The sequence below is a fragment of the Microtus pennsylvanicus genome, chromosome 10 (assembly GCF_037038515.1).
Source record: "Microtus pennsylvanicus isolate mMicPen1 chromosome 10, mMicPen1.hap1, whole genome shotgun sequence".
NCBI lineage: Eukaryota > Metazoa > Chordata > Mammalia > Rodentia > Cricetidae > Microtus > Microtus pennsylvanicus.
Window position 1 is genome coordinate 95,069,881 of NC_134588.1, and position 18,615 is coordinate 95,088,495.

At 42.0% G+C, this 18,615-nt stretch overlaps 1 protein-coding gene across 4 annotated transcripts in view; it reads right to left on the reverse strand.

Annotated features, from left to right (window-relative positions):
- Window positions 1–18,615, reverse strand: part of Pld5 (phospholipase D family member 5) — a 297,093-nt gene that overhangs the window by 149,284 nt on the left and 129,194 nt on the right. For 2 of the 4 annotated variants that reach the window (XM_075989221.1, XM_075989222.1), the window contains exon 2: window positions 14,943–15,079. In XM_075989221.1, coding sequence (XP_075845336.1) covers window positions 14,943–15,079 — 137 coding nt within the window. Of the gene's footprint in view, window positions 1–14,935; window positions 15,080–18,615 lie in introns of all 4 variants that reach the window. The other 2 variants (XM_075989224.1, XM_075989223.1) reach the window with 1 other exon arrangement.

The window sequence follows — 18,615 nt, forward strand, 5'->3', positions numbered from 1 at the left end:
AGTCTGATCCCTAGCATCCACATAAGACCCTGTAACAGCATCCATGTGTCTTTAACCCCAGCACTGGGAAGGCAGAAAAAGAAGAGTTTTTGTAACTTGCAGATCAGGCAGGCTAGCTAAATAAATGAGTTCCGGGTTCAAAGAGAGATCTTGTCTCAAAAACATTAAGCGTGACAATGTAGTTGACTAAATCCACTTAAAGCTTGAGAGAGCTTAAAAGGGAATTCTAGACACAAAAGAACAGAGTTAAGCATGGCTTCTTGGTAGCCAGAATTTTGCTTGTAGCATGTTGCAGCTCCTTTAAGAGAGGTCTTCCTGATTCAGTGGTAGCAGGAAAAAAAAAACGTACAGGTTTCAAATGGTGGCAGCTTGCATGAACTCTGGCTCTTTCAGGAGGCCAAGCATTTGAATGGCTTTTGTGGGCCTGTGTGCTTGTATACCCTCTGAGGGTCGGGAGGAAAGTAGCTGAGATCATGCCCATGGTTCAGCACTTCCTGCCTGGGTAGGCAGGGAAATCAGGTCTACTATGCTGCATAGGAAGGAGAGCATGGCAGATTCCTGCCACAATACACAGAGATATTTCCAGACCACGCATTGCGCTGCATGGAAGATTTAGCTATTGCTCAGATAAAAAAGGTTTATGTGCTGCACGCTCCTTCTCGGAGTTAAAGTGGTGAGCTTGGCTCCTACCTGGAGGTCCCAGAGCTGGCGGTGATGGCACTTCAGCCATTTTGAAAAGCAGAGAGAGGCAGAGCCAGCTGCTATGACCAAACTGCTTAACATTTTAAAAGCTCCCTAGGACAGAAAAGGATTACAGATACACAGTAGGACAGATTTAGACATAAGAGACCTCTAAATGAGACACAATGTGTTTTTTAAAAAATGTACATAGGCTTGAGAGAAAAAGAAAAGACTATAGAGTGTTATAAAAAGAAGTAAATGGTTTATTAAAAAATAAAACAAAGTCTTTAAAGAGACAGAGTATAGACATTAAAGGAGTAAAAATAATAAAATAAACATTAAAAAGTAATAGAGTAAAAAAAGCCACGTAAAGATGGAATATACAAAGAGAGTCTGAATTTGTACATTATTTGAACATTATTGTGTTTCCTTTGAATTTTTCGACTTTGAAGGATCTAAGTAACCAATATATATATACATACATACTTAAAAGGTATTTTGTATTCTAAAGTTGGGTCTAAGGATATGTTGCTTTGGAAAAAAGGTTCTTCTTTTGTTTCCACAGAGGAGGAGACCCTGCGGAATCCTTCTGCATTACTGTGGTTTGATGGACCAAGACCCCCAAAAGTCACCTTGAACACCCCTCAAAAAATTACTTCACACAATAAACATCAGGAAGCTATTTGGAGAGAGCTACACATATTTCCAAATACTGTTTATAAATATTTGTTTACATTTAAAGAGAGATATGTTATAGAGATTTGCATTGGTATAGATCTTGGTTTATTGATACAAATTTTAGGTCAAATTTGTTCTATGCGTATTTCTGGTCTTGATTAAGGTATTGTGTTTGTGAAGCTCATTTAAAAATGTAATGTATAATTAAGAAATATAGGTTAATAGATAATCATCTATAATAGTCAAGCTTGTACTCATGTTAGATTTTCTAGATGTACAGAGATGTATTTCAGATGGATAGTTATTCTTCAAACCTCTCAAAGACTGACAGAATATGGCATTTAAAATGTTTTAAGATCTTAGGACTTTTTATCACAGTGATACACATCAGCTCCTAGCAGTACCAATCTACTTCAAGAAGAAGATGGGCATTGAAGAAGCTCCTTATGGAGTTTGCTAGCCATTTGGGTAAGAAACTGCTCTTGACTGGACTGCTTGATGCTATGCTGTATGAAATGGACATGCAGGACCCTCAGAGAAATGACTGCTGAACTTGCCTAATGATAAGACAGTCCTTTGGGGTTCTTGCTTCATGAAAGAGTCTGCCAGATATTCTTCAGGACACAGAAGAAAGTGACTGACAAACTGCCAATATAGGCGAAACTATCTTTGGAATTTCCTGATTCATGGAAAAGACTGCTGGATACTATGAGCCTGTAGGCTGAAGATGGATGCCCCAATGGTACAGAAAAACTTTGGATGACTGTACAGGCAGCAAGAAGTCTCTATCAATTCTAGAGTTTTGGAATTTGTTTACAATGCACTTCCTATTCACTTAGGTAATATTATATTCTTCTGGAATCTTTGATGAAGTCAAAGAATAGATAGCTATAGTTATAGTTTTCCTTAGATATACTAAAAGATAAAATAGATATAAATGCTATAATTCTTGCTTGATACCTGTTTTGTTATATGTAATTTTACTGTTAAAAAAGCCTTCCTTTTTATTTAAACAGAAAAGGGGAGGTGATGTGAGATTCCCTCTATATGCTTTGAATACCAATGGTTAATAAAGAAACTGACTTGGCCTGATAGGGTAGAACAGAGCTAGGCAGGGAAAACTAAACAGAATGCTGGAAGAAAGAAGGGGAAAATCAGAGAGAGGTCATATAGTCCCGCCAGAGACAGATGCTGGTCAGAATCTTGCTGGTAAGCCACAGCCACGTGGTGATACACAGATTACTAGAAATAGGCTAAGATGTAAGAGTTAGCCAATAAGAAGTTAGAGCTAATAGGTCAAGCAGTGATTTAATTAATATAGTTTTTGTGTGTTTAATTCAGTGCTGGGCCGCCAGGATGAAGTAATCTCCTACAACAGAAAGGCAATTGAAGAATGATTTCTCTCTCTCTCTCTCTCTCTCTCTCTCTCTCTCTCTCTCTCTCTTACTTTAATCCTACGTGCTCAGATATAAGGGGGCCAGACCTTCCTAGATAACAGTCCTTGCTATACAGCTAGCACATTTCATCATGCCTGGAGCCTGAGGTCTTTGTCATCTGGAGTAACAAGAGTGACAGATATACATCCAGACAGGACCTCTCAGGAGGTGTGCCTTTTCCTTGAAATCCTGAATCTCTCAGAAACTATTTAGAACACCGAGATCAGGCTATATCCTGCTCTAAGTCATTTCATATTGTATAAAATAGTGGGTTTTCAGGCTGTGCCTTGCCCTGGGCGACTCTATTTGCAGCATTTAGCTCCATCTGAGTACAAATCTAGACAGAATGACTGCATCACAGGAAGCACACAAATAATGCCATCTGTCCTGCACCATCCACAAGGCAATGACTGATAACTTATTACTAAAAGTAAGAAGAGTGCCATCCTATTAGTTGGTCAAAGTGAATCTGTGCCATATAAGCATAATGGTATATTAAAATCACATCTAAAAACCAGGCCTGAGGGCTTACAAAGCACACTAGATGAAGGAAAATGTGTAACACCCTCACCTGGACTCCACGAAGAAGATGACAATCACTGTGATAGTGGCAGCCATCACTGGTCTGCCATCTGATCACCCAATGTGCACATAAAGAGAACCCAGGAATACTCCATCTGCTCTGGAGTCTTCACCGTGGCCCTCCCCTTTGCCTCCACGGCTGCCATGGTCCTGTAGCTCTCCTAGACAGCTCAGTTCAACCCTCAGGCTTGGCTTGGCTTCTCAGTAGTGCCTCCAGCAGACTTCCAGGAGAATTCTTTGTCTAATTCCCAAAGAGACTTGCTTTGTTCCTGTACTAGTCTCCTCTGCCTCTCAGGAAATCTCTCTCTCTCTCTCTCTCTCTCTCTCTCTCTCTCTCTCTCTCTCTCTCTCTCTCTCTCTCTCTCTCATCTGATCTTGAATTCTGCTTTAGCTCCTTGCAGTCATTCTATAACCTATGCATGTATAGGTTACTATTGTGGGATATTTTACCCTTTTGGCTTCTTCGGGGAGAGGCACCACCCAGCTCCCAAATATATGACACATGGAGGCTTATTCTTAGTTCTGAATGCCTGGCCATAGCTTGGCTTGTTTATAGCTAGCTTGTCTTATCTTAAATTATCCCCCACTTCCTTTTGCTTCTGGGCTTTTATCTTTCTTACTTCTGTATGTCTTTTATTGTTCTTCTTCCTCCATGGTTGGCTGGGTGGCTGAGTGGCTGGGTGACTGGTCCCTAGTTTCCTTCCATTGTTCTCTCTTATGCCTCTTTCTCTCTTTATACTCTCTGCCTGCTAGCCCCACCTATCCTTGCTTCTGTCTTGCTATTGGCTGTTCATCTCTTTATTAGGACCATCAGGTGTTTCAGACAGGCAAAGAGTCATAACTTTACAGTTAATCAAATGCAGCATAAACAAAAGTAACACATCTGAAAATAATATTCCCCAACAATTTACTATATGATGTTGCCTGTGTGGTCAGAGAGATAATAAGATTGGGATGAAAGAACATGTGGTTGCTCCAGGGAAGTCTGGACTACTTGGCGATTGCAGCCAACAAACCCACTGAGTGGCTGACAAGGGCAAAGACACAAACATGGCTGTGTGTGTTTCTGACCTAGTACATCCACAGTGGAGAGCTGTTTCAAAGTCATGCCAAGAGCCAAGAACTCAAGATCAAGTCTGACTGTTTCCTTGGTATGCAGCACTCCTGATTAGAAATTAAATCACATACCTTGTCCATCTTCTACTTGTTCAAGACCATCCTGCCATTGGGGCTCAGAAAAAAGATGCCACAAAGAATGGCATGCTGACAAGGCAGCCTTAGAAACTGCTTCACAGTCAAGGTCCCAGGCAGCCTTAGAAGCTGCTTCACAGTCAAGGTCCCACCCTCTGGCCTTTCTCTCCCAGCCACTGTGCACAGGGGGAATCCATGCACAGAATTCATTTGACCACTAGAGAAGATTATTCTAGAGAAGACTATTGAAGACAAGACGGGACTGTAACTGCATCTGGACATGTCCATCTCTGGGCCTCATGCAAATCCCATAGAATCAGATTCCTTTCTGTTTCCTCCACCCATCCTATCTTCCTAATAATCATCAACTGTCTCTCTAAGATTGCCCCACACCTGGCCCCAATTCCTTCTCTCCTATGAAGATGAAGTTTAAGCCCGCAACCCTCTTGCTTCCTGGTGTCTCATACATGCTGTGACTCCCTGTTTCTCCACGTCAGTACATTTGTTATAGCTTTTCCTCCTATGAATCTGCATACTGTGAGTTTTTTTCTAAGGAAGCCAGGAGAGTGTAAAAAGACATTCAGGGTTCTGGGAGTCAAACTGTGCTGCTATTTTAAAACAAATGAGAAGCAGCATTATAGTCCTGGTTGCTCTTTCATTAGGTAGGAATGTATGCTGATACAGGGCTCCTAGGCACCAGGCCCGAGTTCCCAGCTAGGCAACAGTTCTATTTGTGTGTGGATACACCACATGGCTTCTCCTAGCACAATCAAAGCATGAAAAGACACATGTAGGAAAGTGCTTGTCTAGCAGGTGTGAAGTCCTGGGTTCGGTTCTTAGTACTGAGAAGGGGAGAGAAATGTAAAACGTTCCAACTTCCTGGAAATGTTGCAACAAAGCTACATGCTTCAAATTGAAGATAAGGCAAAAATATTATGATTAGGACAGGTGATATAGCTCAGTGGAAACTTGCCTAGAATGCAGAAGGCCCTTCGTTTAAATCCCAGAACTAGGCAGAGGAATGGGAAACAAGCAAGCAAAATTCTCTAACACACATATTGATAATTTTTAACATGTTTTATAATTAACATAAGACATTTTGTAGAGACCAGAGCATTTGAAGTGTTTATTTTTATAAGGTGAATTTCTTTATCCCCAGATGTTTATTCAGGGGAGAACACTTTCATCCACATTCATGTCTTTGTTAGGGGGGATTGGGGCCTGACTCCCTGGAGAGTACATGCATGTATAAATAAATTAATTAAAATTAATGAAGAATAAAGATATAATTGTACAAAACAGTTACTGATAACTAACGAGAGAGGAATCCATTAGGAGGAGGTTTGGGTGTTCACTAACAAGCAACATGATTTTCCAAAGAACACAGCCTTTTCTCAATTATCTCACCAGAACCAGTTCACTCCCTGGAAGGCAGGAAGCCAAGAGTAAGGCAGGAAGGGTCAGGGGTCTCAATATCCCCTCCAAATGCATACCTCCAATAACCAACTTCCTTCTACTAGGCTCAAACTCTTAAGGCTTCTACCATCTCCTGGTGGTACCATGGGCTGGAGACCGATCCTGAAAGGCATGGATCTTTAAGGAACATGCAAGGTCCAAACTATAGCAGAAGCTAGATAACACTTTGTGAGATTCTTGGTTGCTAAACAGAATTATCTGGGAGTTTCATGTATGAGTGTCTAATCAGTGAGATTTTACATGGCACACACTTAAGGAGTCGTAAATATACTATCCCAGTTAACCCTAACTGCAACCCTACGCGGTAAGGGCTCTTCAACCCATCTACGGAGGGCCACACACAGCCTCAGGGAGGAAAGTGACTTGGTCAAAATAAAGCCATTACTCAGACAGAGCCAAGACTCAGTGTTTGCCTAATTTCATAGTCCCTTGAGGCTCCTCTCATCAAGTCCCCATCCACTCAGCCAGGGGTTCCCACGCTTTAGCCTCCAATAGTAAAGTCTATTTCACTAATGAAGGTTTCCAAGTCAAACTCATAAGATTTCTGACTCTTTAGGCTTTGGTCAGTTCCTAAAATAGCCATCTATGAATATGTTTGAGAAATAACTTGTTGGTCCATCCATCAAGGCCATATCAACATGTTCCCCTGAAAGGCAAATAGAATTGTATCCACATTCTTCTAAATTTTTTTCTAAGACAGTTATTTTATGTGTGTAGACGTTTTACCTACAAGTATGTTGGTGCCCCAAAGTGTGTACCTGTCACCAACAGGAGTCAGGAGGAGGCACTGGATTTCCTGCCACTTGAATTATGCAGGGTTATGAGTCACCAAGTGGGTGCTGGGGACTGAATCTGAGTTCCCTGTAAGATCAACAAATGCTCTTAATTACAGAGATACCTCTCCTGTGCTCCAAGTCCATATGTCTAACTGTTTAAGTGTCTCTCAGAGAGATTCAAAATGAAGCTTGGGTTTCTAAGTCTAGTGTGCTTGGCTACAGACTGGGGACTATAGTCTAAATAGACTACAATGATCACAGTCTATCCCTCTTCCTTTGCCTTTTGCTCACTTTCTGCTCTCTAGGACAGAGCCCGTCACTTTCTGTTTTTAGAGCTGAGCTTACATCTCAAATCTTTGTGGTGGCTCCCATTAAGAAGCAACTAACGGTGTTTCCATCCAGTGGCCAGTTTGGCGGCTCCGTGGCGTCACTGGCTCTTTCCCGCGAGCCCTTGGCAATAGCCATTTGTCAGTTTAAAACTTTGACGAGGTGGTGGGTGATGAATGCGTGTCTGAACTCATCCATTTGAGATATTATTAATGGTAGTGACTAATGATTCCTCCTTGTAGCTTCATATTTAACACAGTCCCTCCACAACACACCTTCTTGACAGAGAAACCATTCCATCCATCAATTAAACTTTGACAGATAATCCCAAAAGCTTAAAAATTTGAAGCTATGGTTAGGCATTTTGCATGTTAATGAAACATGCCATCAACTCTCTTGATCTTCTGGTGTTTTATTAACTTACATGGTTTAGGGAAAGGGGGATCTTGGTAGCTCTCCTTAGATGGTTGCCTTTATTACAGACAGAAAAATCCAAGTAAGGAGAGTTTTCCTTGACTCATTCAGCAGAGATGTGAGAGTTTTTCTCTCCCTGACCCAGTTCCTCTTCCTTTTCATACCATCTTGTGTTCCTCTTTCTATAGTCTAGTTTAGAACTGATTTGACCATCCGCGTCTTCGTGGGCGCTATTAGAAGACAGACTATGCTGGTGTTGCCTTCCTTCATCCCCTTTGTCCTCAGCACTCTGGTCCTTCAAACCCTCTGGCAGTGTTGCAGTTGCCGGAAACTCAAATGTCGATAAGATAAGCATTCCCAGCTCCTGCAAGCCTGCAGCCTAGAAGAGCAGGATGTTTAGAATGCAGTGATTCGGATGTGTTCTCTCAAGTGTTTGCAGTAGCAAGGAGCGAGTCCTCCTGGACATGGCAAGCATCTCTGGGATCAAACAAGGAATGCAAATTTGATGACAATGTTTACAAAAACAAATGTCACTTCTCCATTATTTGCCAAAGTTGTAAGAGGGACCAAAGGATCGATCAGATAAAGGGTGATTAAATTTACATATGAGAAAACTTGTCTAGTTTCATCATCTGTCAAGCAAATGCCAAAAGAGGTAAAGTGAGGGGACGAAAGAGGAAGAGGAGGAACAACTTTTGAAGGGAGACTGTTTCAATAGAATAAAACCTGTGCCATCTGAAGGTATAATAATTTCTCTTCTCTCTCTCTCTTTGTGTGTGTGTATGTGTGTTTGTGTGTGTGTATTTGCATGTGTGTGCTTGTGGCTGTGCTTATGGAGGGCACAAGAAGACAATAGGTCCTCTTATTGCTTTTCACCTTAGTGTGTGTGTGTTCGTGCGCACGCGCGCGTGCACGTGTGTGTTTGAGACTCCAGTTTAACCTGTGCTCTTTCTAGACCAGCTAGCTTGAGAGCCCCTGGGATCCTCCTGCTTTCTGTTGCTGGGATTAGAGATGAGCGCTCCTGCACTGACTTCTTTTTGGGTGCTGGGGATCTAAAGTCAGCTTGGGTGTGATTATCAACGCCTAAACCTGAAAGGAATTGCAGTAGGTACAAAACAATAGAATCAATCTGTAGTGTCACATTTCCAGTCTGGATCGACTCTGCTTCGACTGAATGTGTGTTAAGTTGACAAATCATCCCTTGATTCGACTTTCATTTACTGCAAAGCAAGAGCCAAGCTCAATACTCATTTAAGATCATTTTGAGAGACACAAAGGCATTGATGTAAATGTTCTGGAGTTCTAGAACATTCAACGCTCAATATTCCTAATGTGTTCATACTGGGGAGGGAAGTCTCCCTCTTAGCCAAGCTTCTGTGTTTTGTTTTGTTTTTTTAATAACAAGCAAAATAAATAACAACATGAAGGATGAGAACCATATTCAAGCCCCTTACATCCAACAGCTCAGTTAATGCTGGGCGGAGCTGACTGAAAGTGTCTATCGTTCTTTTTGTCTGTTTGTTTTTCATCTCTTTCCCCTTCCCTCCTTCTTTCACAAATATTTTCTCTCTTCCTGAGGAAGTTTCTTGCTCTGTAGCTCAGGTTGTTCTTGAATTCATGGTCCTCTGCCTTAACCTCTTAAGTGCTGGAATTCCTCACATCATGACCACCTTCCTAGTCCAGATGTCTAACAGGAATTTTCACCGATCTAGAGATACTTATTGTGCAACACAAGGTGTTTCCTGTGCAGATGGAGATGAGTTAAACTGTTGGGAATCAAAATCCTAACTGATACTAGTGTCTGTCAGTAGCAAGGGCATCTGGCAGAGGCAGTGCTAGGCAGTGTGGAAACCACCCAAGAAGCAAGGTATCCTGAAACACACATCTTAAAGTAAGGGTGTCTCCTAAGAGGTCCGTGAGATGGGGGATAGGCAGAGGGGCTACATATAGCCAAGAAAGTTATTGACAGACAGGTGCTGAGATCTGGTGTTCGGGGGCTCAGGAAGTCATGTGGAATAACCACAGTAGAGGGTGGTCATTGGTAAAGATGGGAACATCCAGCAATGGGGCTGATCAGGATGGCAGGGACATGTACCGAACATTACGCGTAGGGTAGTAGAGAGATGCCCATGGGATTTTCGAGAAAAATGAACTTCCCGGAGAAACATTATCTTCTAAACCAATCCCTCAAATAAATCTTGGGCTTAAACGATGCAGTGAAAGGGAGGGCAAGATTGCTCATCTGGTGAAGATTGCACTTGAAACCGAGGCAGGCATTCCGGGTTTGCGCCCTGGGACCCACACGGTGTGGGGAGAAAACTGACTCCTACAGGTTATCCTCCGACTTCTGCATGCGTGCTTTGGACCTTTGCATACCACAGCAACGGCAATATTTTCTGTCAATGTTTCTGCTCCTTTTGGTTAAGTCTGAGCTCTCCTTGGTATCTTACGAATGGCTACACGTAACTACAATCCTTGCTGTCTGCCTCTGACAACCGTGCTTGGCATTAGTCATAATTATCAGGTATGGTTCTGCTTATAAAGGTTCGGTGAACTTTTTGAGAAATGTACACCACATTCAAATAATCTTCTTGGAGAGCCAACCCGGCAACAGGAAATGTCAGCATCATTAGCTGTATATTAAGTTTCATTAAAATCAAAACTATGAAATAATTAGCTTCTGCTGCTTCCCTGAGTGGCAATTATGGACCACCAAGAAGTGTCATGCTCACCCGGATTTCCTCTTTTAAAGCACCACATGTTAAAGATAAGGTACTATTTAAAAAAATAATTTTAGATTTCTTTTTAGCTGGGGCTATATAAACATCATTTTCTGAGTATAACTACTAATAACAATATCTCATATTTAGGAAATATGAATTTGATTGGGCTCAAAGGTGAGATAAAAATGTTAATATGTGCTATTATGTAAGAAAGTCAAGTCCAGAGCACTAACATGTCTGCTCTGAACTGTGTTTGGAGGCTTCTCTTCGCCTTCAGTTAGAATTAAGCTCTTATCTTCTGCTTCTAATTATTGCTGAAAGTTATTTACTTAATGCCAGTGAGAAAAATTATAATCTTAAATTATTCAATTTCATTTTAGCAATTCCTCCGCAAATTTCTTTTCTTTGAAAGAACATAGAAGTCTCTCTGCCTGTGACCAACCCAAACACAGTTCTGAATGGTTCCTCTTGGCTTCCGCTGACTCTGTCTCTTAGGAATTAGCTCCTATCACCGCCACCTGGGGAGGTAAGCTAGGGCTGCACAAAACCCATTCCTTCCTGACATCTCCTGCCCCTGGCCCCAGGCTAGGGACGAAGGTTGTCTGTAGGGGAGGAACACGTCAGGTACACTGGTGAAAACAACAATCAGGCACAGGACACTTTAGTCATAGAACATTGGTCAGTTAAGTCTTCCTAAGACCCATGGACTCTACTCTGTGGACTCATGCAAATGAAGTTAGGTACAGCCATATTCTACAAGGAGCTCGTGGTGGTTTGAACAGGCATGTATTTGAAGGCTTTGCCCATAGGGAGTGGCGCTATGAGGAGGTGTGGCCTTGTTGGAGTAGGTTTGGCCTTGTTGGAGGAGGTGTGTCACTGTGGAAGCAGACTCTGAGGTCTTATATGCTCAAGTTATGTGACACAGGGTTGCTTCTGCTGCTTACAGATCAAGGTGTAATACTCTCAGCTCCTTCTTCAGCACCATGTCTGCCTGTACATTGCCATGAAGATAATGGACTAAACCTCGAAACAATAAGCCAACCTCAATTAAACGTTTTCTTTTATTAGAGTTTCCATGTTCATGGTGTCTCTTCAGAGCAATAGCAACCCTAACTAAGATAGAGAAGCTTTTTATACCACTGAACAGCCAAGGCACCTATCTGTCTGGAATTCCTCTTTGAAAAAAATATTCTCTTAGGGAAACAGGGGATGTTATCATTAAAAGGCAGAACTGGTTGTTGCCAATCACTGCGCCCATCAAGAAGCAGAGATCAGAACTTTGTGTGGTTGTATGATAACTCGTTTTCACGACAGGCTCTAGTCGTATCTTCTATACTTCAGTTTCTGCTCTCATAATCCTCACTTGTTACCCCACAGACAATTCCATTATGGAGATACAATAATTGGCTCAAGTCAAACATATTACACCAACGAACAGCACTGTGCAGTAATGTGTACTTGGATCACCTGAAAATTATTGCCTATTAAAAGCTTAGCACTGCCGGGCGGTGGTGACGCACGCCTTTAATCCCAGCACTTGGGAGGCAGAGGCAGGCGGATCTCTGTGAGTTCGAGGCCAGCCTGGTTACAAGAGCTAGTTCTAGGACAGGCACCAAAAACTACAGAGAAACCCTGTCTCGAAAATCCAAAAATATAAATAAAAAAATAAAAAATAAAAGCTTAGTGCTGAGCTTTGAAGTACTAAATAAAATGGCAGGATTGGGGATGACAACATGTGGGTTACTCAGGATTTTTTTTTTAAATCCAGTCTGGTATGTAGCAAAGGATCAAAAATGCTAATGTCACCAACAGAAGTCAAAGTTGCCACAAAACAGTTGGTCATGTATATGTAGGAAGTAGTAAAAATATGACTAATCAAACTTGGTTGCGATTCTGGACCGGGGATCTTGAAATGACAAGAAGGCAGTTAGGTGTCCTTATAAGAGGTAAGCTCAAAAGAGAAGACAGCAGAGGGATGCAATCCCAACACAAAAATAAGATGCCTTGGTAATGCAGCAAGATTCTGTCTTTAAACTTAAATAAAAGGTATGGGGAGGACAGTTTTTGAATAGTTTGTATTTTATAGACCTCCATGGGAAAATGATGGGAGAGTGTAGATTATTTCCTGCTACGTCAGTCACACATCAGAAAGGCAACAGGTGAGACAAATCAAGCAAAGCAGACAGAAAAGATCATGGCAAGATACATTAACAAAAGTGTAAGAGCTGAGACAGCTGACTGAGCAGCGTGATCCAGACCCAAGATCCATCACAGGATAGATGGGCTAGTGAGTGGACAAGATGGATTGCGGGGAGACCTTTGGAAAAGAGCAAGGGAGGGAAAGAACTTGGGGAGAGACTGTCAAAACATGGAGAAAAGAGCTGCCAGCTGCCAGGCTGGTTTCAGCTTTCAGGAGTGAGCAGACAGACAGATCAGGGTGTTTACTTTCTAAGTTACAGATCTCAGCAAAGGTTGCCCTGGGCACATGACACTGTTTCTGGTAACACTGCCAGGAGCAGAGAAGCCTACAGAGAAACTGGACCTCTGTGAGATGCAGCCATTGGAGAGTAGTGTCACTTCACTTGTCACAATGAGTGTCACCACAGAGGAAAGTCGGAAAAGAGGCAGAGAAGGGGTGAGGCGGTGAGAGCAGGAGCCTGAAGAAGTAGAGAAGGTGAAGCGATGCGGACTTGACAAAGCACCTACAAACCAGAGCGTTTCCTCCTGTTGGGCTGCACCAGTCTCAGGAGCTCGACTATGTTCTGTTGGAACAGCCTGGGCATTTTTATTAGTAGCATCTGTGCCTGGAGGAAAAAGAGCTAGAAAACATGGGATTCAAACACTCTGAGGACACAGATGCCCCAGAGGTCCGGGGTAAAAATTAACAGCATGCTTCAAGGAGGTGAGCCACACTTGGTGCTGGAGGAAGCACGGAGGTAGACATTGTGGTTTAGCAGAAGTTTGGCCAAATTAAAACAGAAGAGCCTAGCCAGAGCGGCAGCGCCTGTGCTTAGAAGGCTCAGGCAGGAAAATCAGCAGGGCAAAGCCGACTGATGTTACATAAGATTCTTTCTCAAAAAAACTAAAACAAACAAGCAAATGAGCCCTTGAAAGGGACAGATAAGTACCGGGAAATTTATGGAATGAAGACTGAATAGACAAAGGGATAACAGCTATAACATTGTGAGATCACAACTCAACTCTGGCCATATCTTGTAGCAACTTGCCCAGGAAACCAACTCCCTGGACCACCAGGCCAGGCCTGTAGGAAGTGAGACTGTCAACTCCAAGGACAGTGCTGGCAGCTGAACAATAGTTTAGATGATCGCTGGCCCTGAGCAGCTAGGAATTAGGGAGTAACTACCAGCTTTCCTGACTCCCCCACCCCACCCCCAACTTCAGATTAAGGGCCAACCAGAGCAAAGCAAGCATTCTTCCTCTAACTACTCACAAATCATGCTAGCCACCCAATGCTGCCCCACATAGGCAGCCTCCCTTCCGAGAGACTCCAGCCACCTTCCTCCCACTGCTATGCCTGCCTCAGAATCTCTGGAAAGCACAGTTGGTGGTACTGACTCCCTTGCGACAACAAGTTCTCACTATAATAAACTTGGAGGGTACCCCGTGTTCCTATGAGGTGAGTATTCATAGATTTCCACAGAAGCAAGAACTAAAATCAGGCGAAAGACAGATTCAAGGCAAGTCAGAAGTGAGAGGTTAGTAGGGGACATGGAAAAGGGTTTTTGGAGTCTGTGGAACAAACAGAGAATGAATCAACATTTTTATATTGTTACTTTGCTATGGATTTAGACAACTCGATGAACCCATATAGACCTTGTAGGACAGGTTTTTGATATTTTCCCATTTTTAAGGGAATTGAGACTAGAATCACCATAATAATCCACCTAAGGGATGAAGAATCCAAGGACAGATGCACTGTGTCAGACATTCCCACTGTAATCCTCGCCACAGTCCATTGTGACTGACTCTCCAAAGGGCTTTAAAATTCCTTGCTAAGTCTCTCGGGCTTTCTCACAGCAGACGGGAGACTTGACCCACGCAAACAGAACCGAGAGAGGACAGAATGCAGTTTTGATTCAGATCCTTATTATTTCGAAGTCCTGGTCATTCACTGCATTTTCCTCACTTGAAGTAGGGTACTTTGCTGACAGGTGGTGGGAAAAAATGAGATTAAAATGAATAAGCAAATAATCAACTGTGTCCAAAGCCGCAGCCGACTGGGGGAGCTCCTGCTCTTACCTGTTAAAATGTACTCTGGGATGTATGTGTTAACTTCCACCCCATAAACAACTAGAAAGTGTTCTCTGTCCATCTGGGCACTTGCATTTGCTAGGCTTCTTCAGGGAGTGGATCAAAACATCATACACACAAGTCTCCAGAAATGCAGGTTGTCAAATATTTTATTTGTTCAACCACCTTTCTGTATATACTAGGGCCAGGTTGTCAAGCGGATGAAATAATTAGTCTAGGTTACTGCCTGACCTAATAAAACACAGGCATTTCTGAAGACGGAGGGAGGCTTCTGCTAAGTCTCCCTGAAAACAGATCCCAGCAGACATTTCTCTCGTCCTGTCCAGACCCCTCCCTGACTTTCTCACCCACCCCCTAAAAGAGAATTTTTGGTTGTTACCTCTTACCGACATTTATTTTGGCAATTTTTCTCTGAGAGTCCGTCCTCATCTTCTCCCATGATGTCCACAGCTGAGAATATCAGCGCGACCAGGACGGCAAAGCAGCAGACCAGAGCGAAGACCACAATGCACTTCTGCTGTGACTGGAAGAGAGAGGGGAAAGAGCCATCAGCGGCTGCAAGCATAAAGACACGCAAGTTAGGGCCCACGGGCATAAAGCCACGCAAGCCCTGAGACTTTTCAAAACACCACCGTGTGTCCTTCGGGAAATGGTTGTTAGAAAGAGGTCGATCTCTGGGAGAAAACACCCAAGGTTTTTATGTTGATCCCACAACACAGTCTTCAATCTCTAGTAGATTATGTTATGGCATGATAAACTACCCACAGTGTACCCAGGCTTCAGAACCAGCCTGTCTTTCTTTACAACCCAAATACAGGCCAGAAACGATGTGCAAACGATGGCTAAGCAATGGGGAGGTAGCACACACGGCGTGGACATGCTGGTTAACAGCTAAGCAATGGGGAGGTAGCACACACGGCGTGGACATGCTGGTTAACAGCTAAGCAATGGGGAGGTAGCACACACGGCGTGGACATGCTGGTTAACAGCTAAGCAATGGGGAGGTAGCACACACGGCGTGGACATGCTGGTTAACAGCTAAGCAATGGGGAGGCACATGGCGTGGACATGCTGGTTAACAGCTAAGCAATGGGGAGACACAGGGCGTGGACATGCTGGTTAACAGCTAAGGAATGGGGAGGTAGCACACACAGTGTGGACATAGGAGGTAGCACACACAGTGTGGACATGCTGGTTAACAGCTAAGCAATGGGGAGGTAGCAATCACAGTGTGGATACACCGAACCCAAGTTATGACTCAAGTCTCGTGCCGCACAGAACAGGGCAGTGTGAGAGTTTCCTCATAGTAGTCTAGAGAGCATGAAAATAAAACTAGAAACTTATCTCTGGAAGTTTATTTTTAATATTTTCTGACCACAGATGGCTGAAGGTCATTGAAACTGCAAGAAGGTGAAAGGATGAGTAAATGGAAGCGGGGGCCTGGGTATCATCATTCCTACTAAATATTAGGGGATATGTGTTTGCCCTTGAACTTACTCAGCTTCAGTAATTCATTCTATTTTTCTTTAGACCTTCCTCCCCCCTCCCTCTCTCCCTCCCTCCCCTCCCCTCCTCTCCCTTCCCCAAACAAGCTCTCAGGTGTCCCAGCTTGGCCTTGAATTCACTTTGTAGCTGAAGGTGACCTTGAACTCTGTACTCTCCTCCCTCTCCATTCCAGCATCTTGGATTACAGACGTTCACCACCACACAACTCCCTAGTGACTATTTTTCAACCCCCCAAAAGGATCTTAGTAAATATACTCTAATGATTTAAATATTTGTCTCATGATTTATTTTATCTAAGGAGATTTAAAACATATTTTAAAAAGAATCTTGCCCTAGCCTTCAAATTTCCTAGTAATAGTCTTTGCTTGAATTGTCAGGAAATATTTGTAGTTAGTTATTTTTTGATAAAAATAAAACAAAACATAATAAAGAAGAAAAATCTCGGTGCCAATCAACAGTGGTTGCCATCATTGTCTGCTTTGGTTCTTTCTTCTCCAGCATCCATCTTTCCAACAATCTTACCATACTCTGCCATTTTATACATGAGTTTCATAGGGTAGGTTTGGCAATTGACCATATTTTAATGTTGTTAAATGTTCTTATAATAGATTTCAATTCTTACCTAATGTTCTGTTACAGGGGCATGCCTTTTTCTTCTCTACTCTAAAAATCTAATGGCAAATTAGTACTATTTCTAATTTAATGCTAATTAATTTGTGGAGACAGAATTGTACTGTGCAGTCTAGATTGGCTTCACAGGCATAATCCTCTGGCCTCAGACTCTCGTGGGCTGGGAGTCACTTCATATGCTTTCCCTAGAAGCTGTGCACAGAAACAAACAACGGAAGCTTTTAGAGGGGTCTAAAGTAATGCAGAATTATCCATTCATTAAAAGTCTCAGGGGTGGGGAGCTAAACCTGGGCAATAAAATAAAACATTATCTAAGAATAAGCATGTAGACGCTGACATCTTGAAGACACCATATCAGGTACAGACCGGGAGCCTGGCAAATGAGCCCTCGTGGATGCCAAATGCTTAAATCACCAATATTGATTTGTTTCTCTTTGTTCTTGTCCTGGTGAGGCAGTAAATGACAACCCTACCTAATTTGTTTGTTATTGGACGCTCTTTGATGTAATAACCCTTCACACTTCCATTAACATCTATTAGTTTAATTCTATGTTATTAAATTCTGTGAGAGCCGTTTAGTTAGTATTTTCATTTTAATTTGTCAAAGGGAAAGCCAGACTCTGGTTCTCATATTAAAATGTGTTCTTGGAACAGGATGCCCTAAGAACATAATTTCTATCTCATCAGTGACAGACTTTGTTCAAATAATTGTGTAAAAGTCTCATGAGACCAAACTTTAGGTTATAAAGAGAATTTTTTCATTTTAACTCCTGAATAGATCATTTCAGAAACTGGTATAAACCATATTTTATGTTTTTATTTTACTGAATCAAAGGAAATAAAGTTTTAAGGAGAACGAATAAATGTGTATACAATCCAAACTTCACTGATGGACTCAACACATGAAAGGAAAAGAAAATTTGAAATAAACCAATCAAGTACATCACTGATGTTTTTCTACAATGGAAACGGATTACTTCCTTGGTCAAGAAACACATCCAATCATGCTGACATTCAAAGATTTGAATGTGGTGTATTTACTACATGCGCTTTACTGAAAGTAAGACATAGATTTATAAGACCTCTGACCAGAGATGTGGTATTGTGCTTGAGAATTAGAAATACGAGGTGCTTCTCACCACACTTCCATATTATTTAAAAAGCACCGAGGACTTTGCATCCATGAGCTTAAAGTAAAATTTGAACATTTATATTGTCTTTCATTTACTTACAAGTGCTTTTTTAATTTTGAGTTTACAATACAACAATCTCTCCCTTCCCTTTTCTCCCTCCAAACTTTCCAAACAACTTCTTCCCACTCTCCTCTAAAGTCATGGCTTCATCTTTCATTAGTTGTTGCATGCATGTATGTATGTCTATACACACATACATATGTTCCTAAATATAACCTGCTCGGTCCATAGAATGACACAAGTTTTTTCAAAAGCAAGACGACAAATTTTTAAAAACATGATAAAGTCTTAAAAATACAACACATTTTATGTATCTAACCCCTAATCTTGGCAAAGATAGAAAAAATTATTTTCCAAGGAGAGATGTACCAACAAAGATAAACATTGGTGTGATTCAACAGCAAAAGTGATCCAACAAGTTGGAAATAGTGTGGGTATTTATTCCCGTCTCTAGGTCCAAATACTCTAGACCTGTTCTATAGATTCAAGTGTTTTCCTTTATGTGTTTCATTTTGGTTTCTTCATTTTCTACTTCACATCACATCACATCAAATCTTTTCTGATTGCTGTTAGTGTTAGGCAACAGATCCTCCATGTGCTCCATCAGTGTAGACACCGATGTTGAACGTTTGCCTCTGTGCTATGACATTACAGTGTCGCTGGGTCTGTGTGATATTCCTGTAACTCAGGACATATTGTACATTGAGATCTTAGTCATGTCCCCAGGAAA